The sequence below is a fragment of the Gymnogyps californianus genome, chromosome 7 (assembly GCF_018139145.2).
Source record: "Gymnogyps californianus isolate 813 chromosome 7, ASM1813914v2, whole genome shotgun sequence".
Classification (NCBI taxonomy): domain Eukaryota; kingdom Metazoa; phylum Chordata; class Aves; order Accipitriformes; family Cathartidae; genus Gymnogyps; species Gymnogyps californianus.
In genome coordinates, this window is record NC_059477.1 from 2,921,590 (window position 1) to 2,947,508 (window position 25,919).

A 25,919-nucleotide genomic window follows, 5' to 3' on the forward strand; every position below is an offset into this window, starting at 1 on the left:
ACACATACACCCCCCCTCCGTGGGGGGGTACAGCCGGGCTGCCGCTCGCCCGAGCCGGCTCACGGCTTGCTGTGCTTTCTGAGCAGCATCCCCTTTGCACCAAAAAGCAAACCAAAATACATTAATTTAAAAGAAAAAAAAAAAAAAAAGCGCTCCGAAGAGAAGCAGCGCTGGAGAAGCCCGGGGGGGGGGGGGCAGGCGGGCGGGGCCGCCCCACGCGTGTCCCGGCTCCCCGCTCCCTCCCGCGCAGAAACGAAACCAAAAAATTACTATTAATAATAATAACAATAATTTTTTTTTTTTTAACGAGCTAAAGGAGCGGGCAGTGGCGGCGGCTACCGAAAAGGCTGGAATTACCCGTGGGTTCCCGCTAGTCCCCGCGCGTCCGCGGCTGCCCGTGGGGCCGGCAGGCAGCGATGCTGCCCGGGGCCGGTTCCTTTCGGTGAGCGGCTGGCGGGAGAGGGGAGCAGGGACACCCCCCGCTCCCCCCCCCCAACTACCCACCCACCCCCCCCCCCCGAGCCGCCGCCAGCCCCGCTCCGAACCCGGCGTTACAAAATGCTACTACTAATACTACTAATAATCATAAATAAATGATGAAGTGCAAGGGCAACGAACGCCGTGACCACCGCCAAGCCGTGATTTACTCACCGGAGCCTGCTCCGGGAGCCTCGCCGTTACCTCGGGAGCGAATCGCTCCCTTGAATGACCCCCTAGTTTAATTTTAACAGACAACACCCCCCCACCCCCCCCGCACCCCGTTTTCCTCGGGAAATTAATGCTTTTTAATTCCAAATAGCCGCCGCCAATGATACGGTTTCAGCGGCACGGATGCAGCCGGGATGCGTAAAATGGGGATAAAAAAGGGAAAAAAAGGATGGGGGGGGGAAACGCGGGACCCTCCGGCCCCGACACCCCCCCCCCTCGCCGCAGCACCCCTGCCCCGGCTGCGCTGGGGGGGAGTGGGGGGGCCGGCCGCGGTGCAACGAGAGCGGCCGCGGGGCTGGGGGGAGAGTGGCTGTGCCCCCCAAAACACGGGGCTGGGAGCCCGCCGGCTGCCGGGGGTGTGTGTGGGGGGGGGGGTGTAGGGGTTCCCCCCCCCGCCGTCGAGGCCATCCACGTTTATTGGCACAAAAAGCCTTTTTCCAGCTTCCCCCCCCCCCCCAAAAAAAAAAACCAACCCCCAAAAAAGGAGGAAACTTTTTGCCCGCGTCTTCCCCCTCCCCGACAATAAATGTGGCTCCGCAAAAAAGGCGAGAGCAGCATCGCTCCGCTCTGGCAGCGCAGGAGGGGAAAAGAAAATCAGCTCAACGCCAAATTCTGGACAGAACAGCCGGGGGATGGAGGGCTTTTTTTTTTTTTTTTTTTTTTGTCTTTTTTGTTTCTTTGTCGGTTTTTATTCACAAGACTTAGTTTGCTTTTAAATTTCATAACTTATAAGGAAATAAGCTACATTGAAATAAATTAAACACAATAGAGAAGATCGTACTTTTTTTTTTTTCTCTCCTTCCCCCCCCGCCTCTCTCTCTCTCAAACATGGCTTGGTAGAATAGGCAAACCAAATCGACAGAAAGCCAGGCAAAAAATATATTTAAAAAAATCGTCCCCCAGTGCCTGCCACTCAGCCATCGGAAATAAAATCAAACAATAAAAAAAAGGCAAGAAATGCAACTCTTAGTTTTCTTTCGTTTTTTGTTCTCTCGTCTTTTTACCTTTCGCCCCCGATCAGAAACAAAACCCAAAAGATGGCTAAAGGCGCGCTGCGGGTTTCGCTGGGGATGTCTCTGCCGGTGAAGGGGGGGGGACGGGGACAAGGGGCAAATCGCTGCTGGACCCGGCGCCGACACCATACCGCATCTGTGGTCCCCATCGCAGCCAAGACAGCACGAGTATGTACAAAGCGGGGCAGCGTAATAATAAATATCTGTGTGTCTCTTCCAGGGTTTGATATTCCTGCTCCGAACCAAAACAGTTTCCAAGCCTCTTTCCTTCGCAGACTCTCGCTTCACTCGGTAAGCGGAAAGTTTCGCTTTAAAGTTCGCTCGTGGCGGGGATTTGCCGTGCGCTCGCGTGGGATTTTTTTCTTGTTGGCTGTTGTTTGCTTTCGGGTTCTTTTTTGCTTCTTTTTTTTTTTTTTTTCTTTTTTTCTTTTCCCTTCCCCCGGGTGGGTTGCTTTTAAACCCCGATTTGGAAACTTTTCCCCTCAAAAACTTGTGGTTCTGAGCGTAGGGAGAGATCAGGGTCGGGCTTGCTCCAGCTGCTGATGCTGACTCCTGATCGCAAACCTGCTGACGTGCACCGGGATGGGTACCACGATCTTAGGGTTTCGGGAGGGCTCCCCTGTCTTGGAGTTGGCGTTGCCCGCCTTGACCCGTTTCCATTTAGCCCGTCTGTTCTGGAACCAGATTTTCACCTGCACCTCGCTGAGTTTGAGGGCGTGAGCGATCTGGGACCTCTCCGTCAGGGACAGGTACTTTTTGCAGTGAAATTCCTTCTCCAGCTCCAGCAGCTGCTCGCTGGTGAAGGCTGTTCGCCTCCGCCGGTTTTTGCCCGTGGATGTGGTGTTGGTGGAATTGGGGGGGTTTTGGGGGTTTTCCTCCAGCGGGTTGCCAGAGTCCTCTTCCTTGTGAGCCGCCTGGCCGGGGATGTTGTCGTCCGAGCTATAGTCTAGATCGCTGTCCATGGAGAAACTTTCCTCCTTGCCTTTCGCGTCCTCTTCTGCTTTGGGGTCCTCCTTCCCCTGGCCTCGCAGAGCCCCGGCTGGAAGCGAAGCAGGGGCCTTTCGTTAGCGTTTGGTACCCTCCGTCCCGTGGCCACCGTCGTCCCCCCCCCGGCCCACAGGTCCGTCACCCGAAAATTGTTGGATTTTGCCTTTGGGGTTTTTTTTTTTCCCCGCCTGTCTTTCGGTCGGATTTATTTTATCATAATTTTTTCAAGCACCGGGGGCTCGAAACCTCCCTTCTTCTCCTCCTCCCCTCTCCTCGGCCTTGCGGCCACCGGACCCCCGGGGGCCAGCCCTGCTCCTCCCGGGGGTTCCCCCGTCCCCGGGGCCAGCCCCTTCCCCCGACCCCCTCCCCAGCCCGCCCCGCCGGGGGGTGATGCGCGGAGCGGGCAGCGGGACCCCGCTCCCCCCGCCTCCCCCCCCCCCCCCCCCCCCCCCCGCCGGTGCTCACTCACCGAGGGAGGCCTGGACGGCGTCGGCGGCGGGGAAGGGCAGGAGGGCTCCGTCCTTCCCCAGGAAGGCTTTGCCATCGTCGCCGCCGCCGTCCGGGGGTATCCCCTCGGCTTTATCGAAGTTACCCGGGGGTGCGAACTTCCTGGCGGCCTCCTGGTGCTGGGGGGAGGCGGGGAAGGTACCGGGCAGCGTGGCCATGAGGGTGGAGGTGAGGGCCATGCCCTGAGCCAGGCTGGAGCAGAAACCGGTGGGCAGGCTGGGGAGCTGGTGGTGGTGGGGATGCGCGGGGGCAGCGCCGGTTGCAGGGCGCCCTGCGGGAGCGCCGGGGGCGGCGGGGGGGGCGGCGGGAGTACGACGGGTCGGTAGGGCATGAACATGGGGTAGCCGGTGTAGACGAAGTGGCCGGGGGCGGGCGGCGGGGGGCTGCCGATGAGCGAGTCGATGCTGAAGGCCGTGCTGCTTCCCAGCGGGCGCTGCATCATCATCAGCGAGGGCTGGAAAGCCGCGCTCATGCCGGAGCGGCGGCGGCAGCGACCACCTTCCTCCTCCTCCTCCTCCTCTTCCTCCTCAGAGCCGCGCAGCGCCCACGCGTGGGGCAGAGCCGGGGCGGAGCGGGGCCGCGGCCCGCCGCCGCCGCCCGCACATCGGGGCTGGCCCCCCGCCCGCCGCCGCCGCCGCCGCCGCCGCCGCCGTGCGCCCCCGCGGAGCCCGCCCGCCGCCGCCGCCGCCGCGCCGCTCTGCCCGCCCGCGCTCCCCCGCGCCCATTCACATTTTGCCCGGCTGGGAACCCGGCCCGCCCCACGTGGCCGCCGCCGCCGCCTGCCATTGGGCGGGAAGGCGGAGAGGCGGGGACGAGGGGTGAGACCACGCCCCTAGCACCTCCTCTTCCCGCCCCCGGCTCCCCCTCCCCGTTCGCCGCCGCCGCCGCCGCCACCACCTCCCGGCCGCCGGACGGGGCGGCCCACGCGTGAGCGCCCACTCCCCTCCCCGCGGGTCACGCGTGGGACGCCCTGCCGGCGACTCACGCCCCACGGTGCCGTCGGGGACCTGCGTGGGGTCCCCCGCTCCCCCAGGGCGTGTGACATTCCCCAGCAGGCACACCAATTTGGGGCCTCCAATGCATTGAAACCCCCTTTTTTTTTTAAAAAAAAAAAACCCACCACCTTTATTTTATTCACGCTTTTCTCTCCCTCTCTCCCCCCCTTTTTTTTTCCCCCCTTTTTTTTTTTTGAAAAGCCCCCAAATAGGCTCCATGTGGTTCTGGGTAAAGTCAGCCCCTGGCTTGGCTTTGAAATTGCTTCTGCAATTATGTAAAAGAGCCATTCAGCAACACGGCGGAATTAAAAGCGATGGAGGGCTGCTCCCTTTTCTCCGGCGAGCCTCTCATGTTGGCCGGCTCAAAGCCTTTTCCAACACGACGTCTTTGGCGAGGACAAAAGCTGGAACAAAAAAAAAAAAAAAAAAAAAGAAAAAAAAAAAGAAGGGAAAAAGGGAGGGGAAAGGAAAAAAAAAAAAAAAGCCCCCAAACTTGTAAATTGAACGTCAAGGGAACTTTACACAATTTCAAAGGCCATAAATAATGATAAAGGGACCAGGCGAAGAGGCAAACCCAGGCAATTAATGGAGGTTCCCAAGCAAAGATCAAGTGGTTTGGAAAATAAAATTAAACGCAAAAAAAAAAAAAAGGGAGGGAAAAAAAGGAGGGGAGTTGGCTGGGGGTGGGATCCCTCCTGCCTTTGGGAAGTTGAAGCCTTCCTGGGACAATGGTGCCGGCTGCGGCTCTGGGGCTTGGTTTTGGGGGGCTTTTGAGCACAAACCCCGACTAAAAGTGGCTTCTGGTTGGGGGGGGGGCGGTCCCCAAAACCGAGGGTCAGCGGGAGATCCCACTCCTGCCTGGCCTGCCCGCTTGGGAAGCTCTTAATGACCCGCCGTTCCTTTCTAGCTAATTGATGCTCATATTTTCCGGGAGAGGAGGGAAGATATCAGGCCGGGGAGGCTGTGCGCTACGGGAGGAAGGTGACCCCCCCATGGCAGCCGGGCCGGTGGGTGCCGAGGATGGGGACAGCCACACTCTGTCCCCTAAATCCTACCCCTCTTAGCCAGCCACTCTCTGGGCCCCCCCCAAAACCCAGAGGGCACGCGGGGGGCAAGGCAAGGGGTGAGGCTGGTCCCTCCGGCCTCGGCACAGCTGCACGTCCCCAGGGACCCCCCTCTCAAAGCAGCGGGGGCTTTTACCCCCCGCAAAATGTGCCTGTTGGGGTTTGTCCCCGGGGGGTTACAACCTCCCGCCCATCCCTCAGCAAGTGGCATTTGCAACCCCCCCCCTCAAAAAAAAACCCATTCGCTGCTAATTCCCATCACTGAAGCTCGGCAGCTTCCCTAAATGGGGGGCTGGGGGCTGCCCCCCGCCCCGTGCCCGGATATCTGGGTCAGTTTATCCCTCCACATTTCCAGCCAACATCTGAAACCGTTCTTTTCTTGGCAGAAACGATTGGGGGGGGGGTTATTGCTTTTGGGCCTCGGCGCAGTTTCACCACCCTGTCCTGCATCTGGCTCCCCATCCCCATTTTGCCGCAGCTTTCGGGGTGCTGAGCCCCGTTGGGCGCCTGGGAGGGGGGTGTGGGGGTGGCTTTTGGGGTTCCCCCTCCCCATCGCCGCGTTTCTGCTGGAGAAACAATTTTTCCCCACGATGTGGCAAACGAGACAGGGTGGATGGCCATCGAAGCAGCTGCTGCCGAGGATGGGGAGGGGGGGTATGTGTGTGTGTGCGCACACGCTTTTGGGGCCCGTCTCTGACTTCAAGGGACTGGGAAAAGTTTACTTATACAGCTCATTTCCATATGTCCCGGCTCTGTCTTGCGGAGGCCACCATATGTGCGGTAGTGCGGCGCTCGGGATTTTTCCCAGCACAGCGCCGGCAAGGTTTTGATCTCCCCCGTGGATGCTTCGTAGCCGCACGCGTGGTTATTTCTCTCCCATTTTTTTTCCCCCCTTTCCTCCCTCCCCATCATCCAGCAGGCATCATCCGATTGCGGCCCCTCTCCTGCCTCCCGCTCCTCCCCACTGTGGCGGATGGACCCGAGCTAAACCCTCCGGCCCCCCAAATCAGCAGCATCCCCGCTCCTTCCAAAACTAACCAGAGCGGGCTGGAAATCCTTGCGGAGAAGCAAAGCTTTCGTTTAAATAGAAAAGCGAGGGGAGGGGGGGGGAGAAAAAATCATCTCTTTTCAGGAACCCGCGTTAGATTGCGGATAAGGGGAGATAATTAGGCATGGTAATCTGGCAGGGCATGGAAATGTGTACCAACACCCAGCTCCTGCAGCTGTTTTTATTGTCAGCCCTCTTCAAAATTTGCCCACAAACAAGTGCCTTTGCAAGACGGGAGTATTATTTCAGACGAGAATAGCCTTTTTGTTCGGCACATAATTAGCTGATTTTTCTCCCGGAGAAAAACGTCGGTGATCTCTGATTGTCGGAGAAGCAACCGGAGCGTGATTGTGCCTGGGAAGTGTAACAGGCGGGAGGGAGGCAAGGGGCAGGCAGGGGAGCCCGGCCAGGCACCCCCACACCCCACGGAGGGACCCCCACCACTGGTGGGACACGGCAAGAGCCTTTCCCAGGGGGGTCTAAATCTGAGCGGATGGTAGAAATCGGTATTTCAGGGAGTCACGCTTGGCTGGGGGCACGAAAGCCCTTTTCCCCCTGGGCCGTAGCGTGGGTGCAGACCCGGTCCCACGTGGCCCCAGCTCGAAACGTGGCACCAAAATGCTGCTCGGGGAGGCTCCCGCGTCACCCGGAGTAGGGACTGCAGGTGGTTTCTGGCAGGTTTTGCCCTAAAAAACCTTCCCAGGAAAGGAGCATCAGATATACGGAGGTATCTTTGAACTGGGTGGATTTGGGGGGCGGGGGATGTCTGTGACTCAACAGCCTCTTGGCTGGGTGGAGAGAGTGTGTGCTAACTAAACCGTGGGCTTTTCCCCCAAATCAGGGTAGGGAGGAGGTACAGCTTTTTGGAGCGAAGAAGTGAAACAGGGGAGCTGTGAAAGAAGAGGAAAACCGGGAAGTGCTCAAACCCTTCCAGGTGCCAGTCCGTAGGGTGGCAGAGGTCAGAGCATCCCTCCACCCGGGATGGCCGCTTGACCGGCCATGTGCCCGGGGGGGGCTGCTGGCTGCTCCTTCGGGCACCTCCAGCCTGTTTGTAGGGAGCTGTGCTGTGGGTTTCCGTGGGGCACACGGGCTCATGTCCATCCTCCCACCGGGCATCGGGGGGGGGCTGCGCTGGTGAGGTGCGTTATTTGGAGCAGGGTGCGTGCCGCTGCTGGTCCCCGAGGCTGCTGGGCCATCGAGGAGGGGTGTGTGTGTGGGGGGGGCAGCTTTGTTTTGCGGCAGATGATAAAACCAATGACTTTATCAAAAGCAAAACTGAGACTTACGGAGATCCTAGCGAGCTAATTCTTGCAAGACCCTCTGCCTTCGCTGGGGACATTTTAATTGCGTGGGAAACGTCGCCAAAAGCATCTCGCCCTACCGTGCTTTTAAAGGGATTTTTTTTTTTCTAGGCAAGGGGGGGTAGGCAAGAGGGGAGACCGTGAGCAAAACTACCCCCCCAAAAATCAGTCTGTGCTTAATGATGGAGAGGCATTAGGTGTGAGCACTGAACGCCAAAATACGGGATGCAGCCGGGGCTCTCCATCCTATACCCCACTCATCCCTGCAGTGAAGGGCTCGGCCGGGGAGGCAGTTTTGTGCGTGGCTGTGGGTTGATTTCAGCTTTTTTTGGGCTGCAGGAGCTGGGAGTAAGAGGGATGGGGCAGGGGGAGCAGGATTTGGCCCTTGGCAGGGGCGTGCTGGCTGGGCGCGGAGGGGTGCGTACGGGAGGGCGCCCGCCGCGGGATGCCACCCCGCCGCCCCACGCGTGCCCGCGGGCACCGCTGCAACCCCGGGAAACCCCCCTCCCGCCTCCCCCTTCGGTTTCCAAGCAGGGGAAAAGAAAAAAAAAAAACAACAACCAACCCAACCAACACAAACCCCTTCATTCGTCGCTTAATCCCATTAACTCCTTCGCCTGTTCCCGTTTGAACTCATTTCAGGCTGGGAACTCGGCTCCGGCTCGGTGGCGGCTCCCGAGGTGGGAGGGGGGGTTCCTCTCCCCACAACTTCCACCCCATCCACGGGAGACGTGCTGCTTTTTTTTTTTTGTTTACTTTTTTTCTGTGGGGTTTTGGTTTGGTTGGTTTTTTTGGTTTGTTTTTTTTTTTTACCCCCCCCGTTTCTGTTTTGTTTTTTTTTTTTAACAAATTTGAAGGCGCTCGGGATTTTCAGGTTAGGAAAAAGGAGGGTGAAAGGGTAAAAATAACGCCGCGCAGGTTAAAAAAAAAAAAAAAAAGGAAGACATTTGGTTTGGGTAATCCCGGTTCATATCCCGAAATTCGTTCGGATGAGGGGGAATAGGCTTTTTTTTTTTTTTCCCCTTTTAAATTGATATGTATTGAGATAACCGGAGCCCAAATATTTTAAGAGCACTAAAGGAGACCTTAATAAAACGCATCGGTACGGAGAGATTCTCTCCTGCACTGGAAAACCACACGCGCGCACACACACACACTCCCATTCACGGCTTTTCTTGGAATATAGTTGAGAAATCCGCCAGTTTAAAAATCCCGAATAAAAGTCTAAAATATTCCCAGGTCAGAGGGGCACCGTCTCATTAAAACCAGCGCGGTCCTGAAACTGCACTGCAGACATTAAAGTGCAGTATTTTTCAATTAGAGCTGACGAATTCAATCAAAATTCCATAGATTAGGATGAAATGAGGCATGGGTCATTTACAGGGGAATTTAATTGCAGAGCCATTAGACAAATAGTATATTTGCCATTCTCACATTATCCATCATTTTAGACATCAATAGAAGGAACGGCATCTTTACTAATACAGCAGCACTTCCCAATCTCTGCCTGTAAACACTCCCTTTCCCCATAGCTCCTGATTATATCTGATTTCATTTAAAGCCATGGGGGATTATAAATGTTCCTGCAATCAGGTTCATTAGGACTTCAAAAATCTCATTTCTGATTTGTATTGCTTTGCGGATCACCCGCCTCAGCGCAGCCTGCGCGATGCCTCTCTCTGCTTTTTTTTTTTTTTTTAAATAAATAATAAAAAAAATCAAATGCTACTTCATTACCGGGGCTACTTCGGGGCTTGATTATCACCCTGACGAACCCCTTTTCAGCCACCGAGCAGCTTGTGGGGAGCAAGCCCGGCTTCCCACCGGGACCCCCGTCCACCCCCCGTCCCCAACACCACCTCCTCCATCCCCGCAGCCGCCCCGGGGATGGGGGGGGGAGCGGGGGGGCCGGGCCCGATCCTGCTCCGGAGGGACCCCGGGTGGGAAAACACCCGACGGGTTGGCAAAGCGTTTTTTTTTTGGGGGGGGGGGGGCCTCCTTAATCCTCCCCAGCCCCGGCTGTTTAACCAGCTCCTTGCAAACAGAGACGTGTGTGCATCAGGGCGGGTAATTCCTATTATTTGGAAATTATTTTGCAGCCGCTGCCGGCCAGGACCATCGGCGGTTTATTGCTGCAGGGTGGAAAACCGAGACGGACCAGCCCCGCCACAAGAAAAAGGCGAGGAGCGAAGGTCTCTGACATTTTTTTCCTTAATAGAGGCTTAATACTAACCGCCTTTCAGAAAACACGCGCATCCAGATAGACTTACCAAAAAAAAAAAACCCAAAAACCCAACCCCAAACCCCCACCAACCCAGAAAAGCTTTCATTTCACCCAAATGTATGGTGTGCGCAGCGCTGTGTTAGCTGCCTCAGTAATTTAATTGGAATGAAACGTGAAAAATGTGTCATTTTTTGAAGAATTTATGCATCGCTTCCTGGAAATCTCATTGTCTTAACTAGCAGCCTACTGTGTTCTGTTTAGCAGGCATAATCGCATTTTTATGTGTCTCCGTATTATAAGTTAATGTGACCTCCCGTCTTTAGCTGCTGGAGAAAAAAAAAAAAAAAAAAAAAATGATCCTTTCCCATAACATCTGCATCAAAACAAGGCGCCGGCAGGAGGGGGGGGGGGGGGGGGGGGGGGGGGGGAAGAAAATATATATATATATATACACCCAAACGCTCCTTTGCCCGCCCGTCAAACTTATCAACCCAAGCAGGCGAGCCCGGAGCATCACCCCGCCCGGGGCATCACCCCCCCCGGGACCCGCGCCCGCTGCTCTCCCACTGCCACCGGCAGAATGGCTTAAACAGAGGAAAAAAAAAAAAAAAAATACCCCAAACCCCCAAAAACCCTAAAAGTAATTTTTTTTTTTTACATTTTTCCTTTTTTTTTTCCTTCCCCCCCCCTCGCCCCCGAGGTGTTTTTGCTGTCCTCGTGTATCCCCGTGTCGTCCCCCCCCCTCATCTTTCCTTGCGTGGGGAGCCGGTGCCGCCGCACCCCCGGGGTACCGGCCCGCTCCCCCCCCGCACCCCCCCCCCCCCGCGACGGCCCCGCGGCGGCGGCCGTGCCCAGGGCGCCCCCTGCGGGCCGCGGAGTGCCGCGCAGCCAGCTCGTGGGGTGGCAGCCCACGCGTGTCCGCGACGGTTCCCCCCTTCCCACGGCCCTTCCGTCCTTCCCCCGACCCCCCTGCCGCCCCTCTGTCCCTCCCAGCCCCGCGGCGAGGCTGCGGGCCACGTTCCCCGGCACGGACCCGCTGGGGTTGGGTTCCCCCCCCCACCCGCCCCTCTTTAATGTGATTTTGGGGTTTCCCCCCCCCCCCCGTGACAGCAGCCGCAGGATGGGGAGCCGAGGTCAGGGATTTTGGGGGAGGATGCGGTCACCTGGGGGACTCTTACCTCCACGCAAACTTGCCTGACACGGACGTAAAACGTGTGTCGTTCTTCCCACTCGGGGATCACACAAAAGGCGAAAGACTCGTTAGAGGCACCAAAATTTCGAGTCGGCTGGTTCGAACACACAGTGACTGAGCCGGGACGTGTTTTCCCTAAATCCCCTTCAATTCCCGTCCCCCCCTGCTCCCACCACTGAAACAAACCGTGAAGTAAACCGGCCACTAAAGTCACGAAGTGCCAGGTCTCAAGGTGTCGCGGAGATTTGCCGTGGGGCATTCCCGTGCGGGACCGGGCTCAGGCACCGAAGAAGGGGGAGCGCAGTGGGGCTTGGCGATGCGCCGGCATGTCTGTATACAACGTAAAGGGTGAGGGAAGCGGCGGAAGCAGCAGGTGGAAGCTGGGAGGGGGGAATTTCCTTTCCCTCCCCGTTTCCACGCTCCCTGCTCCACGGGCACCGGCTCTGGGAGCCAGGGATGCCGCCTGCATCCTGCGCACATCGGCTGCGTAACCCCCGATAGCGCTGGGTGCTGGTGCAAAGTCCAGTCAAACATGCCAAAAGGCTGATTTATTTATACGTGGTTTTTTTTTAAATAGTGAGCGTAATTAAGCAGCGGAACAATTTGGCGAGCGCTGCGGCAGAGCTGCTAGCATAAGGACAGCTGTTCTTCCAAGGGGCGCGTGCGCGCGCTTGCTTCGGTTCAACAGAAATTAATTTGGGGAGCCTGAGGGTCGGGGAAAACAAATCCTCGCTCCTCCCTGGCACCTTTTGCCAAGTCGCCGCGTGAAATGAAAGCCCGAACTCCTCCGCTTTGGGTGGCCACCGGGCTTTCCAGCCCTTCTGCCTGCCAGCTTGGGAGCAGCGACGGGCAGGATGGGTACGGGAGGTGCTGGTGCATCCCTTGGGCCATGGGGAGCCCGGAGAAATAGGGGGCTGCGTCACCCCCCGCCTCTGGTCCTGCGTGGAGTAACCAGCTCTTTCTTGGTGGCATCTACATCAAAAAAATAGATTTTTTGGTCTGTTTTACGGTCTGTATTAACGCCACTGGATGTTGCATCCTGCTAACGGCTTCCACGCTGCACCTCTGGTCCCAGTTCTGCTTGTGCCACTCACAGGGGACATTTATCCAAGGGGATTTGATGCCCACGTGGGCTGATTTCAGTCATCTGCCATGCGTGCTCGCCTTTGCACACCTGAGGAGCCCCGCTGCTTCGCAGAGATCCTTTATAATGAGTATTATTCATATCTGCAGCATGCTCGTAACAGCTACTAATCATTTTATTACTCTTTATAATCTATTTAAAGCACAATTAGAAAAAAATCTATACAAAGTTACAGCCGAAAGCACATTTTAGTTACGTTATAAATCCCTGGAAAACAACCATCTATCATGAAAACCGGCGCTCCTTCTCTCGGCTGACAGAAATGGATGCTGCCGCGCTACACCGAGGGCCGACGAGGTGAGGGAGGGCTGGACGGCAGACCTCGGTCGGCTCCTCTCGGCCCCTCAAAGCACGACTCCTTCGGGCTCCAGCAGCAGGTAGTCGTGCAAAGGCTTGGGCACAGGCAGCAAGGGGATCAGGCAATGGCATTTGCTGCCAAACTTCTTCCGAATGGCGGAGCGGCATAAATGTTGCAGGCACCGGACTGTGCCCACCAGCCGGAAAAAGGACTCGTAGAATAGCTGGTGCTGCTGTAAAGAGAGAAGGAGGGGAAAAAACATGAGCATCAATTGGTTTTGTTTTTTTCCCGATTAAGCCGAACAAGCCAGGGATACTTTCGAGATGAAGATCGAAGGGGAGGAGGTAAGAAACCCATCGGCGATGTTTGCCCGTGGGTTAGGGGTCCGTGCGCTGACGCGGCTCCTGCAAGCAGAGGCTGGAAGAGGAATTCTCCTGTGGAAGCACACGCGAAGAAGCCCAGCCTCACCGCAGGTGCTGCTTGGGGAGGATGCCTTCATGCCCACCGGCAGCAGCATCCCTGCAGAAAGCCTTAGAGCTGACGTAGAAGAGACCCGCTTGTTTCTAAGACGGGGAAGCAAAGCGGGATCGGTCTGTGCAGTCTCAGCCTTTCCCTAGCTGGGAATAAAAAGCATTTCTCCCGTCTCCTAGAACGTGCTGAAGAGCTTTATGTGCGTTTCAGCAGCCGGGCCCCCTCGCAGCCAAGCTAACCAAAGACCTGCCGGGGCAAGGCAGCCAGCCGAGATCATTCGAGAGCAGGCTGGCCGTACCTGTTGCACGGCCTGGGGACAAGCTTTTTAAAACCGAAATTAGCGGTGTGGGCTCCCGCCGGGCAGCGGTCTGGCTCCAGGGTCGCTTCCAGATGCTGGGATTGTATCTTACTGCAGGCCAGGGGCAGGAATGAGGGCTGCGGTGTTGATGGAGCTAAAGGGATGCAAAGCCGCTGAGGTGAATCGGGTGTGCGGCGGTGCTCTGAGGACTATTCCTTTTATTTTTTTCCCCCACCCGAGTGAAGTTTGGGTGGGGGAAAAAAACTCTCGGTGGGTAAAACCTCCTCCTCGGGGCTCAGCCGTCCCTACCAAACCGCCAGCGCTGTCTCACCTGAAACACCTCCTCCGGCACGGCCTCAGCCCACTTCTCGGAGACGGGGATTTGCGAGTAGGAATTGAAGAGGACTTCGATGATCTCCGGCACGGCCGCGCAGGACTTCAGCACCTAGTCATGGGCAATGCGAGGAGGTTCAGACAGAGATGCGCGGCCCAGAGGGGCAGAGCATCCACGTGCTGCACCGGGGGCTTGTCCCACCCCACCGCGGTCCAGGCTGGGATAGTCCCGTGTCGGTATGAGGCAGGCGTAGGGTTCGTCCTGGCACGCTTTGGAGATCTTTCTCCATCTGTGAAGTGGTGGGAAGACCTGCCTTGCTGTGGCACTTCTTCCTCCGGATGTGGCCCTTGCTTCTTATTTACATTTTTGGCTTGTGCATGATAAGCCAGGATAATATTTTCTTTATTGTTTGATGTAAAATCAATGAAACGCAGAGCCGTAACGCGGCTGCACTGACGGCTGATGTACCAAGCCTGTCTCTGACATCCCCAGGCAGGAAAAAATCCTCCTTGCCGGTCCCCCACGCCCATGCTGGCTCCATCCTGCCCTTCACCCTGCCTGCTTTTCCCCGCTGCCACACCGTACGGGTGTTTTCGTTTCCATCATTCCCAGCAGCGTCGCCAACCCCGACGCCACGGTCCCCTGCCTGGACCGGGAGGCTCTCCCAAACCCTCCCAACTTTTTATTTCCCAAAGCACCCCGACCCCAATTGCAAAATCCCGGGTGCGAGGGGATATCCGGGAGCTGTTTTTGGGGTCTGTACCTTGACGAAGGAGGGGGGCCATATCTTCTGGGAGCCGTGGTTGAGCAGCAGCTGGACGGCGAGGTGGGGCCGCAGCTCCCTCTTGAAGGCGGCGCTCTGCAGCGCGCAGCCCAGCGGGGAGACGCCGTCGTAGTCGATGGCGTTGACGTCGGCCCCGCGCCGCAGGAGGAAGCGCGCCAGGCCGGCGTTGGCGGCCCCGCACGCCCTGTGCAAGGGGCTCCTCCGCGTCTCATCCCGGGCGTCGATGTCGGCGCCGTGGGCGGTCAGCAGCCGGCAAAGCTGCAGGCAGCCCTCGCCGGCGCCCGGCGCCCGCCCGCAGAGGATGCCGAGGGCCGTCTCCTCCCGCGCGCTGCGCGCGTCGACGCGCGCCCCGTGCCGCAGGTAGAGGCGGGCATGGTCGCAGAGGCAGTGCCTGGCCGCCACGTGCAGCGCCGTCTCCCCTCCGTCCTCGCTGGGCAGGTCGACGGTGGCCCCGTGTCTCAGCAGGAGCTTGGCGCATCTGCAAAGAGATGGGGAGGCTGGGGGGTGCACCGCCCGGGTGGGTTTTGGAGGGGCATGGGCTGGAGCGGGAGCCACGGGGGATGATGGGGTGGGAGGCGGCGTGAGGTGAGGATGGGGGTCAGAATGGTGCTGGACTCCTACAGGGGTTGTGGCACTGGAGGATTTTGGGAGGGAGCACCAGAGGCCGGGGAGGGTGACCCTGTGCCCTGGTGCCCACCGCAGTGGTGGTGATGGTGGTTTGGGCAATGTCTCCATCTTGCCCTTGACCAGCATCTTTCATGAATGGTCATCCCTGACCATCCTTGACTACCTTGACCACCCTTGACCATCATCATTCATGAGTGGTCATCCCTGACCATCCTTGACTACTTTGACCATCCTTGACCATCATCATTCATGAATGGTCATCACTGACCATCCTTGACTACCTTGACCACCCTTGACCATCATCATTCATGAGTGGTCATCCCTGACCATGCTTGACTACCTTGACCACCCTTGACCATCCTTGACCCACCAGGGAATGGTGATCCTTGTGCTGACTGTGCCAGTGGTTGGGCAGTGCCGGGAGCAGTGCCCACAGTTAGCCGTGCCAGCTGGGTCTGTCCTGGCCGGTGAGGGGTGCGGGATGCATCTGGCCATGATGAGGACACACAGGGTGATGGGTCCCTTTGTGCCATCAACCTGTTCGTTGGAGTTTCATCTCCCGGCGCGGGCGCAGCCCTGGGGTGTTATGGAGAAGATCTGTACAATCCCACCCCTTGGCTGACATCCACAGAGCTTCTCAGCTGAAAACATCCTAAACCGCTGCCTCCACCTTAATCTGTGCTGGGACCGAGCTGACATGGAGGGAAACCCTCGGCAATGCCTCTGTGCAGCAGAAGAGCTCGGTGTGGGTTTGCTTGGGTATAAAAATGGATTCTCCTTCTCCTGTTAAGGGACCCAAACGCCTGTGTTGGGCTCCCGCGCCGGAGAGGACTAAAGGATTGTGTTTTCTGCCAATCCTGAAAAGAAACACCTTTGCAGGTGGTTTAAGCCTGCGGGAATGCGTTTTGCTGGCTTGTTTGGCACCTGGTGACGATGGAGCAGCAGCACCTGCAGTTCCCAGGAGGAATAAATCAAGGTAAGCAATCATCCCCATCCCCAGTCGCTGCTCCCACCTCTCCTTCCCTCTAACGTCGCTGTGCGTGGTTGCAAAGAGGGCTCGTGGCTGCCGCAGGGTGAGGACACCGGTTCCCATCAGAGCTTTCTGCCTGCATCCTTCTGACAACAGACGGGGGTTAAAGATGGCTGGTACGCCCCAATGGGGTTTTTAATTTTGTGTGTGTTTGTGAGTAAATGGATGTGATCAGCCAGTCTAAGTGAATCAAAGTGACTGCTCCGTCTCCTGCCGGGAGCCGCCGGGGCCGGCGCGGCTCAATGTCACCGCCCGGGCAGGGCTGTCGGCAGCCGGGTTAGGGCACAGGGCTGAGCTCAGCGCTGCGGCACGGGGGAGTTATTTTTTTGGAGGGGGGCCAGGCCCACGCGCCATCCAAGCGAGACCTCGAAAACGTGGCCAGCTCGTGTTTCCCAAGAGATGCTGCCAGGGAGGTGGGAAGAGCGGTCCTTCGGGAAGCCTCAGCAGTGTTGGCTGGAGTCCGGGGAGGTGCATCAGCCTTTAAACCAACCCCCCCCTGCTTGTTTAATTTTCCTCTGCTATGCTCTTCTTTTAGCTCAGGTGTCACCCAGAGCCCTAAGCGGGGTTCTGGGCTGATACACAGAAGCGAAATGAGGGGGAGCTGTGGAGGAGCAGAGCCCTAGCCTCATCCTTCCTGCTGGAGGGATGGGGAGGAAGAGGAGCCCTGGGGAGGAAGGATGGTGCCAGGGCATTGCTCGTTTTGCCTGGACCAGATGAATGCTAACGTATGTGGGGAAAATAATAATAATAATGCTACTTGAATCCTTCTGGACCTGCAGCATCACCTCCCTCGAGGTTTGATGGGAGCTGGTGAGACATGTGCTGTCCTTGGCGGTGCAGGATCTGCAAATACCTCCTTGGGCTACTTTTCCCGTGCATGTCAGGCCTGAGTTTGCCAGGAAAAAATCCTGCAGGACCTGTGGGGACAGGCTGTTTCTGCAGCCTTTGCAGGCACAACGCTCCTGGATGCTGCCAGCCCACATGGGACCTTGCCGGAGGCATCTGCTGCGGATGCAGTTGTGGGTGAGGAGATTGAGTGTGGGGTCGTGCCAGCCCCCAAATCCTCAGATCCTTACTTTAAAATTCCCTTTTTACTCTAAAACGTGCTGAATCCCTTTCTCAAGCAATGGCTTGTCTCACTGCGTTTTTTTTGGCACTTTTTGTCTGCTGCTGGTCGGTAAAACTTTGTTGGAGGGGTCTGTTGCTGGAGCAAATCACACCGTGACTTGGTCGTGTTCACTGGTCTTGTCCATCCTTGACGGCAGGGAATTTGTAGCCCTAATTATACTGATTAACCTCTCTGGGTTAGCTTAATCCTAATGTCACGGTTAGCTCTGGCACCCTAAAATAACGTATTCGGGGAAACCAAGGGATGGTTCTGCAGGGAACAGTGGGGGGAAAAAAAAATATTTCTGACTTGGTTGCAAAACATGCAGCAGCCCAGTCCAGGAGAAAAATCCCCTTTTGTTCTTTCTCTTTTTTTTTTTTTTTTAATAGCTCATGCTTAAAGCATCTCTGCTCCTTCCCAGGCAAGGAGGTGGCTGTCCCTAGAGACCCTGAGCACCAGCACCGCACCGGTTTCGGCAAGTGCTGCGTATCCAGAGAGCCCAGGCTGAAGGTTTACATCTGCATAGACAAAACAGAGGGAATATTCCCCTGCCCTTAATTTCCAGGTGAAGGGTGGCATATCATGGGTTGCCTGGCAAAGCCAGGAGCTGCACCCAGCCCCTCCAGCCCAGCATCCTCGCTCTGCCATGGGCTTTTCCCTTACCGAGAGCGAGGTGGGAGTTGAATACAGGGAGTTCGATTCCTCTTAGCCTCCTGCTAGCCATCCCAAATATTCTTCTAGAGATACCAGAGTGGAAGTGCCATCCTTCCCAGATGCTATTTTGCTGAACGGTTATTCTTCGTTGTTATCAAAGTCGATGGCTAACTTGTTGGAAGAAACCCAAGTCAGCTTATATCGAATTTTCCCCCTGGATGCTCCTGCCTCGGCAAAGAGGGAATGTTAGTGGGGGGCTATAAACAAGGGGTGATCTCCTCCGGTCGATGGAAATGGCGGGCCCCCATGAGGAGCACGTGCCTCCTGGGTGGATGTATAGGGGCATCAGCAGGTGCCGGGTAGATGCCGTTCATGTTTGCTGGCTAAACGCTCTTATTTTAGCCTCTAATCTCTGCCGATGAACTCATGCGCTCTAACACTTTGCCAGCGTTTCTGGCTTCTCGTGGTTTTTTTTTTTTTTTATTAACACCTTGTTGTTCACCATCAGATGAGACTAAAATCGCATTAAATAAGGCGCAGCGATCGCTTGCTGCTTTTTGAGGGCTCCTCTCCAGTTTTCAGGGAATATTGCGAGAAGCGACACGTTCCGTTCAGCAGAAATTCAGACACGGGGTGGCAAAGCAAACCAGTTTGTTTTCCATCCAGCCTGGTACCAATGACCTGGCTGAGCAGCTTGCCGGTGGCAGCGGTACCCTCAAAGAGCCACCCTCGCACACAGCTCTGTTTCATTTTAACTAGTTTCAACTCGCTTCCAAACCCTTCCTAACTCCTTTGCGGGTGATGGGTAACACACCGGAATGTCTCCTTGCTTGGGCAAGTCCCTCGTTGGGTTAAAGTTGCACTGATTTGCAATAACTGGTGTTAGTACTACAGGTTTGCCTTGCACTGGGGTCCTGGCTCAAATAAATGGGATAAAATGATTTGGGTTTTGTTTTCCTTCTTCACCCATCAATAAAGTCAGGGCAGACGTCGGTGCTACGTCAGGCAGGACGTGCCCATTGCCCTCTCGCTGCCTGGGTGGCTCCCGCTGGCCGCGGCTCCCAGCATCCCGGCAGGATGCTGATCATTTTGGGATGAAAAATGCCCAGGCTGGGAAAACGGGATTTAGCTTGAAATGGGATGCGATGAATAACCAGCAGGAGGAGCAGGAGGTTGGGGCAGCGGAGGCTGGAGGAAAATTCCTGTCCCCAAAACCCACTCAGGCCCTCAGTTTTCTTAAGGAAAAATCTCCTGTTTGTTTTTTTTTTTTTTTTTCCCCCCTTTCTCCCTGGAGCCGGAGTGAAGCTTTCCCATCCTTTGCTTGGTTGTTTTTCATGGCATCCGACTGACCATCTCCCCATCTGTCTGTGATTTATTGCAGGATTGATCCCGCTTGGAAAAACAGCGTTCCCCAAGCCTGTCTCTGCATGTGAGGATTATTCTTATTAATTCCCTAAAAGAAGGAGAAAGGAAGCCTGTTTTTCTTTAAAAGACGAAAATCTTTTCGGGCACCGCAAGCCCACCGGTGAACCACAGCAATGCCGGTGCTGAGGGCCGGTTGCGGTGGGGCTGGCCGTGCCGGCGCAGGGACTGGTCCGCTGCTGTGGAGCGAACGGCAGCCCAGGAGCATCGCTCTCTGCACCGTCTCGTTGCCAAAGCTTTTCTGAGCTGTGGACGCTCGTCTGTATGAGCCCTCCTTTTGTCACACCGACTTGGGGAGCAGCTTCTCCAAAGAGCAGGGTCAGGCCTTGGGTTGTGCTCTGTGTCTGCTCTTGGGCTCTTTATTTCTTGCTCAGGACCCGTTAAGGAGCTGGTCTTCCCTGGTGGGGGACGATGACGCACAAGTTTCCAAAATGATGGCTCCAAACGCTCCAAGTTTTGTGTTTTAGTAACGCTAAATGGAGCAGAGGACGAGGTTTAGCACTAGATGATGCTAAATGCTGGCTTTTGAAATCTGTGGTCTCTTTTTATTTGTAGTAACGCTCATTTCCCTCAGCCGAAAGGGCAGCGTGTCCGGGCTGATGCTGGAAGAGCTGGAGGGTGCCGTGGTGCCAGGTCCACCAACGGCAGGTTAGTGCCCATCTCCTTGGCATTTGGGAGCCTTGCTATCTTGACAGCGTTGCCTTTTTAGGTACCTGCCTTCCTGCTTGGCTCCTGTTTTCTGCTCATTCCTCCCATGATGAGCTATCCTCATCTAACATCCCCTAAGCAAAACCCGTGCTGCCTCCCTGAGCTGGCCGCTCTTGCGCTCACTCCCTACTCCATCATTTCTTGCACGGAGCCCCTTGGACACTGATTCTCCTCCTGTGTTGACTCATCCCACTGTTTATCTCCCACCCTTCAGAGCTGGAGGCTCGGAGCCAGAAGATAACTCTGGTTTTCAGCTCCCAGGGTGGAGAGGAAGCCTGAAGAAGCGAACGCAAGGGCATCGCTCAGCCACGCGCCCAAGTTGCATGGAGGTAGGGGTGACGTCTTCTTTTTCTCATCCCTTGGCTTGCCTAAGCCCTCTTCCCTATGGAGAAGGCAAGCCCTGGGGGATTTCTCTCCAGGTAGGCTCTCCCTGGTTGCACGGGAAATCTGGGATCTTCAGAGAGCTTTGTCCAACTCGCAGATCTGAAGGAGGACTCTACAAATGTGGTGGTGTTCGCCATCCCTTCTGCTGCGGGTACCGTGATGGGAGGCGGGGGCTACATCCCGCATCCCTGCGAAGCCGCCCGTGCCTTCCCACCGCCCCGTGCCTGCTTTTCCCCCCCGGCACCGCCGGGAGAGTTGAGACTCTTCCTCTCCCCCTCAATTATTTTAATTTTTTTTTTTTTTCGGGGTGCCAATAAAGGCAGACTCCTTTAATCATCCCAGCTTTAAGAGGGAAACGGGAGAGCGCCAGGGAGAGAGTGCAGTGAATTTAGAGACTCATCTTACCCCACCATGTTAATTATCTCCGCTGTAAAAAAGAGGTCAAGGAGAGGAACTCTACTAAATAGGCCGACGTTGGCATGAACAGCTCCTAAAGTGAAGAAGGTAAGACTGAACTTTACTGGAACTTTTTTTTTTCCCATCTCTTCAAAAAGCTCCTAGATTAAAGCTCTGATATCCTTTTTGTTGAAATCTCATGGATTCTGAAGCTCAAATGGCTGGAAGGAAGCCCAGATAATTTTTTTTTATCCCAGTCACTGAGAGGCTCAAAGGTTTTAAGTCCTGCCCCCATGGTGAATTGCCGAGTATATGGGAATACAGAAGAACCCGGCACATAGGTGTTCTGGCCATTGTTATCGAGAGGGAGAAAAATAAAATAGCTCTCTATGTAGGTCAATGACCTGCTCTTTATTGTCAGTAAAAAATTAAGGATGACCTAAAATCTACTACTCAATAAAAAAAAAAATAAAATAAAAAAAAAAGGCAAGGTAAAGTAGTCTCCCCCTAATCAAAGAGGAAATGTTTGTGTTACCTAAAGCTTGACCTCCTCAGTCTCTAACTTTAGCAAAGTCTTTACGATTGAAAAGCAGTGGTCGAAACCTCAAAACCTGTCTGAAATGTCTATTAATTTTTGATCTTTCAAGGGAGTTGGCTTAGTTATTGTAGAAGCCCCCGTAGCGCCAGGTAGCGTAGTTAAGGGTCTCTCAGCATTTCCATTATAAAGCCCCAATATTCAAGGGCTTATAACTCGGCTGTTTCCACATTGCGTCTGTCTGATCCCTGCATCGCTGTTTGCTGGCTCACCTGCCATCCCCCTCCGTCCTTCTGGGGGAAATAACATGTAAATTGGTGACAACAGCTCATTTTTAAAATATATATATATTTTTTTTTTTCCCCCTCCCCCCAAGCTGGGCAGCACCTGGCCACAAATGGGACGCCTGGACTTCTGTGGGCCATGGGGTCCTCTCCATGCACCGAGCTGGTTTCTGTGCCCCATCTCTATGGGGGGGAGAGCGAGTTGGTGAAGCCTAAAATACCCCCGTGGGGCTTTTAGGATGGCTTGGAGTTTGGAGACTGAAGACTTTAAGGTCAAAAGTGAGCTCGGGTGAAGGAATTAAAACCAGCTCCTTATTAATGATGAGGGCTGCTTGTAGCATCCTCCCTTACCCATCCCACTCCCTCCAACCCTCATCACACCCAGGATGCGTTTGATTAATCCCTGGATTTTTGGCTGAACCAAAATTTGATTAATATCTGACTTTTGGCCATCGTACAGAGGCTCTTATTTATAAGCCGGGCTCGAGATATTTACATCTGCAAACCTTTTCCTCCGTCTGCTCTTCTTTTGCAGAGCTCTTTCCCTGCCACCTGGCCCACGATCCATTGGATCCGTAGCGGGAACCTTGCCTTCACCACCTACTTCTAGTTAAGCTTGCTGCCTGCTTAAAGGGGAGAGGATTGAAGTTGGGATGGCTTTTCACTGAAGCTGGCAGGTAATGAAACTTGCTACGGCCCTAAGCAGTTTCATCAGGAAATCAAGGGGCTGAGCTCCTTATTTAAAAAAAAAAAAAAAAAAAAAAAAAAAAAATCAAATCCTGATTCTCTGGGTCTAATGGTTCAGGCACTTAAAGTCCTACAGAGACGTACATGCGTGCACAAAAAGCTTATTTTTTTTTTCAAGGCAATGTTTATGCCCATCTCTGTGATGCTGATGCTGCCCCAGGGCGAGAAGGGAGCAGACACACGTGGCCGAGCCTTAACCCCGACTATAAACCAAGGTGCACCCATACGTGGCTTGCGCGGGGCGAGGAGGTGGGAGGATTGCTCCCATCCCTTCGTTACGCCCTGGGGCTGGGATTTGAGGAGAAGCAGGTACCCTGATTGGCACCAAGCTCCATGGCGGAAGGGGTTGGGATGGGCTGAGGAGCACGGGAGGTTGGGGTGACCTATATGCCCTGTGACTGGACCCATCCTGAGCATCTCCTGGGGAACGTGTGCTGGATGTGGGATACAGGACATAGTGGTTTGGTTTTTTCTTTTTTTTCTTTTAAGGATAAATCCTCAGAACAGAGGTGGAAGGAGAAGTGTGTGGAGGAGGGCTGGGCTGCTCCTGCCCATGGGAAGGAGAGCCAGGCAGTGCAATGTGCCTGGCACTGAAATGTCCCCTTTTTTTTTTTTTTTTGGCTATGCTAAGTGTGCCACAGCAGCTGATGCAGCCGGGAGATGTGGGAGCATGCGGGAAGCCTTGCCAGGAATCATGGCTTTTTTTTTTTTTTTTTAAATGCACCCCACAGGGGCAAAAGCACTGGGGTCTGCGTGCAGGGGACACGGAGCGAGGTTGCTGGTGGGGGGGGGGACCCTCTCCTTACCCCAGGGAGTCTTGGGTGGCGCAGAGGTGCAGCGGGGCCAGACCCTCGTCGCTCCGCAGGTTGGGGTCAGCCTTGTGCTCCAGCAGCAGCTCGACGCAGTCGGCGTGCCCCCCCAGGCAGGCTTCGTGCAGGGGCCCGCGCCCCCCCGGCGCCAGGTCGGGGTCGGCCCGTCGGCGGAGGAGATGGCGGAGGCAGGCAGTGTGACCCCGGCGGGCGGCCAGGCAGAGCGGGGTGGTCAGCTCCCGCTTGTACTCCAGCGACCACAGCCCTGCGGGGAGGAAGGAGTGGGGCTGATTTTTTTCCCCCCGGGGCTGACCTGCTGGCTTCCTTCCTATCCCCTGCGCACCCAGCCTTGCGAATAAACCACGTCAAGGCATGGCTTTTTCCATTTCACCCCCCCTTCAGCTCCCTGGCAGCTTTAGGGGTTTCAAAGAGCGTGGTTGTAGCTGCTCCGAGCGCTGTTGGCAAGAGGGGAAGCAAAACTCCCCCGGCATGTGCGCATCCAGGAGCAGGGTTTCATACGCCACGAGCTGGGTAAACCAATACCCTGCCCGCAACCAGCTTGCGTGCAAGACCTTGCTGGCAGGAGCTAAAAGGCAGCTCACCAATTCCCCACGTGCACCCAGAGGAGGAAAAAAACTGCCTTTCCTGGGACCGGGCTGGGCCTGAAGGCACCCAAGCCGGGTGGGAGCACGATGGGAGGGTGCTGCAGGGCTGGGCATGGGATGGCGTTGGGTTTGGGCTCAGCTGGAGCAAGGCGTTGCATTTCCCGACAGCTCCGGGACTGTCAGTAGATGCACAGCGCCCGGTGAGCATCTGGGACCGTGGGGAGCATCTGGGGTTCGGAGGCACCAGGTACCGCTACCCTGGGAGCATCCTATTCCTCCCAGATAGGACCGGGCTGCTCTTTCTGGGCCCCGGCATGGGGAATTTGGGCTGCGAGCCCTCTTGCAAGCATGCCTAAGCCTCAGAGCGCCCCATCCCAACCTGAGAAAAATCACGTGGACGCACGCTTTTTACACTTCCCTGCCCCTCCGGTGGGTTAGTATGTGCAGAAGAGAAGAAAATAGTAAAAGAAAGTGCTGAGTATTTACGGCTAGGGCTGCGGGGCACAGTCAGCTAACCAGAAACCAGCCACCTCGGGAACAGGCTCTATAAAAGCAGCGTTAAGCACTTAAAAGCACTGCACCTCTCCTATTTAGGGTTAGTAAATACCTGCTTTTTCAAAAATTTTTCCGGACTGGCCTTTAAAGGAAAAGTACCTGAGAGTCCATAAGACGCTTGGCTTTTCGCCTGCCACTCCAGCTCATTTTTACTGATCTCAAAAACCAGGTTGACATCTTGATAGTATCGGTCAGTCAGGACCTCGAGGTTTCTCAGGTCTCCCGTGACCAGGGCCATGTAATACTTGGTGGTGGGAGCGTGAGCCGTTAGAGGATGCTCCGAATCCAATTTGGGGGAAATCTGTAGCTTTTCTGTTACGGGTCCCGGTAACTCGCCCATTCCAGTGCTTCCCGTGTGTGTAGGTCCTAGCTGGGAGGATAGACGGGCTTTTATAGTTCATTGTTTCCATCCTCCTGGGCTCATTGTCTAATTATAATCCGGTTAAGGCTCTATTGTTGTTGTATTTATAACTCCAGCGGGGTCAGATGATAACGGGCACCCGATACAATGAGGGTCAAACAGTCACTGGGCTGTGTTGTGGCAGCACCTCTTGGATTAAATTGCCGGTTTAATTGCAGGCAGCAGCTTGGGACACGAGTGTTTAGGCTGGGAGGAAAACGGTGCCTAGCGTTTAGGGGGTAAAAAAAAAAAAAAAAAAAGAAATTCAGTCAGCTCCTGTCTGCCCAACCCCGTATAACCTTATTCGTGTGCTCTGAGAAAGTGTTTTGTTTTTTTTTCTCTGCCTAACACTGTGTTTTTTTTTTTCTTTAAGGCACTCATACCTGTTTCCAGCGCCGCGGTTGCTACACGGAAGAATCTGGGCACGGCGTTAGCGGCCAACACGCCGCGGGCTGGCACGCCGGTGCGTCCCTGCAGGGCTGCAAAGCGCTTGGCAAAGGCCAGCGAGGTACAAATCCTCCCGGGGCTTTGGCAGGGGGAGCCGCTCTCCCCGCCGATGCCTTGTATAGGAGAGAGAAAGCACCCAGCCTCTGCTGCCATTTAAGCTCAGGGGTGGACGCCAGCAGAACGTCCCCCGGCTCCCGCTGCCCCGAGGCTCGTGGCTCCTTTCCTCAAGGTCACGGGAGAAGTCCGCGGCAGGGACGAGAATAGACCTCGGCACCTTGTGACTCGGTGGCTTCGCCACCAGCCCCAGGCGCTGGGTGACATGACTTTCCCCCCCTGCCAGCCCTCCCGCCCCACCTCCCCCGGGAATAAACATGATCAAAGCGGATCTCGGGAAGACGTTAAGCTACATCGAAGCAACCAGGCGTGGAGGGACTGCTGAAACGCTTTGTGGTTCCCTCCGTGTGGAGTCATCCCGGGGCTGGAAGAAATGTTTGGGACCTTCTCCGTAGCCCCCTGCAAGTGGGGACCTTGCTGGGCTCCGGCAGGTGACCATGAGCATCCTTGTGTCAACCCCGGGCCGGCACATCCGTACTGCAAGAGTTATCTGAGGCTTCTTTGTGGGTTTCCTCTGCACGGCTCCAGTGACATCCAGCCGCCTGGCCCCAGAGACCATGGGAAGAGCACGCAGCCACAAAAAAAAAAAAATCATGGTGTGTCCATCCAGGATGGGGTCGCGCGGAGCTGGGGGGGGTCTGACTTGGGGTCTTTGTGTAAATTAATCCCTTGTGTAAAGAACCTCCTGCCTTGAGGTCCCTGTTCACCTGCAGCAGCAGTGGGAGC

General features: G+C 55.7%; 2 protein-coding genes across 2 annotated transcripts; both read right to left on the minus strand.

Annotated features, from left to right (window-relative positions):
- Positions 1-1,579: 1,579 nt before the first annotated feature.
- Positions 1,580-3,687, minus strand: GBX2 (gastrulation brain homeobox 2). The gene is given in 3 exon segments (XM_050900259.1): positions 1,580-2,760; positions 3,178-3,459; positions 3,462-3,687. Coding segments are annotated over 3 exon segments (1,032 nt in total). The 3' UTR covers positions 1,580-2,236.
- Positions 3,688-12,286: 8,599 nt separating this feature from the next.
- On the minus strand, positions 12,287-25,232 carry ASB18 (ankyrin repeat and SOCS box containing 18). Its single transcript, XM_050899963.1, has 6 exons — positions 25,016-25,232; positions 24,332-24,598; positions 23,070-23,337; positions 14,348-14,846; positions 13,582-13,695; positions 12,287-12,713 (listed from the first exon to the last, which is right to left on the minus strand). Exons 1-6 carry the CDS (start codon positions 25,230-25,232, stop codon positions 12,528-12,530), a joined length of 1,551 nt encoding a protein of 516 aa, XP_050755920.1. The 3' UTR covers positions 12,287-12,527.
- Positions 25,233-25,919: the final 687 nt, after the last annotated feature.

Excerpts from the sequence above, each read along its gene's own strand:
- ASB18 (XM_050899963.1), bottom strand. The coding sequence starts at position 25,232 with ATGGCAGCAGAGGCTGGGTGCTTTCTCTCTCCTATACAAGGCATCGGC. Across the intron at positions 23,338-24,331 it reads AGCGTCTTATGGACTCTCAG|GGCTGTGGTCGCTGGAGTAC; the intron begins GTACTTTTCCTT and ends TCCTCCCCGCAG. Across the intron at positions 12,714-13,581 it reads TGCCGGAGGAGGTGTTTCAG|CAGCACCAGCTATTCTACGA; the intron begins GTGAGACAGCGC and ends CTCTCTTTACAG.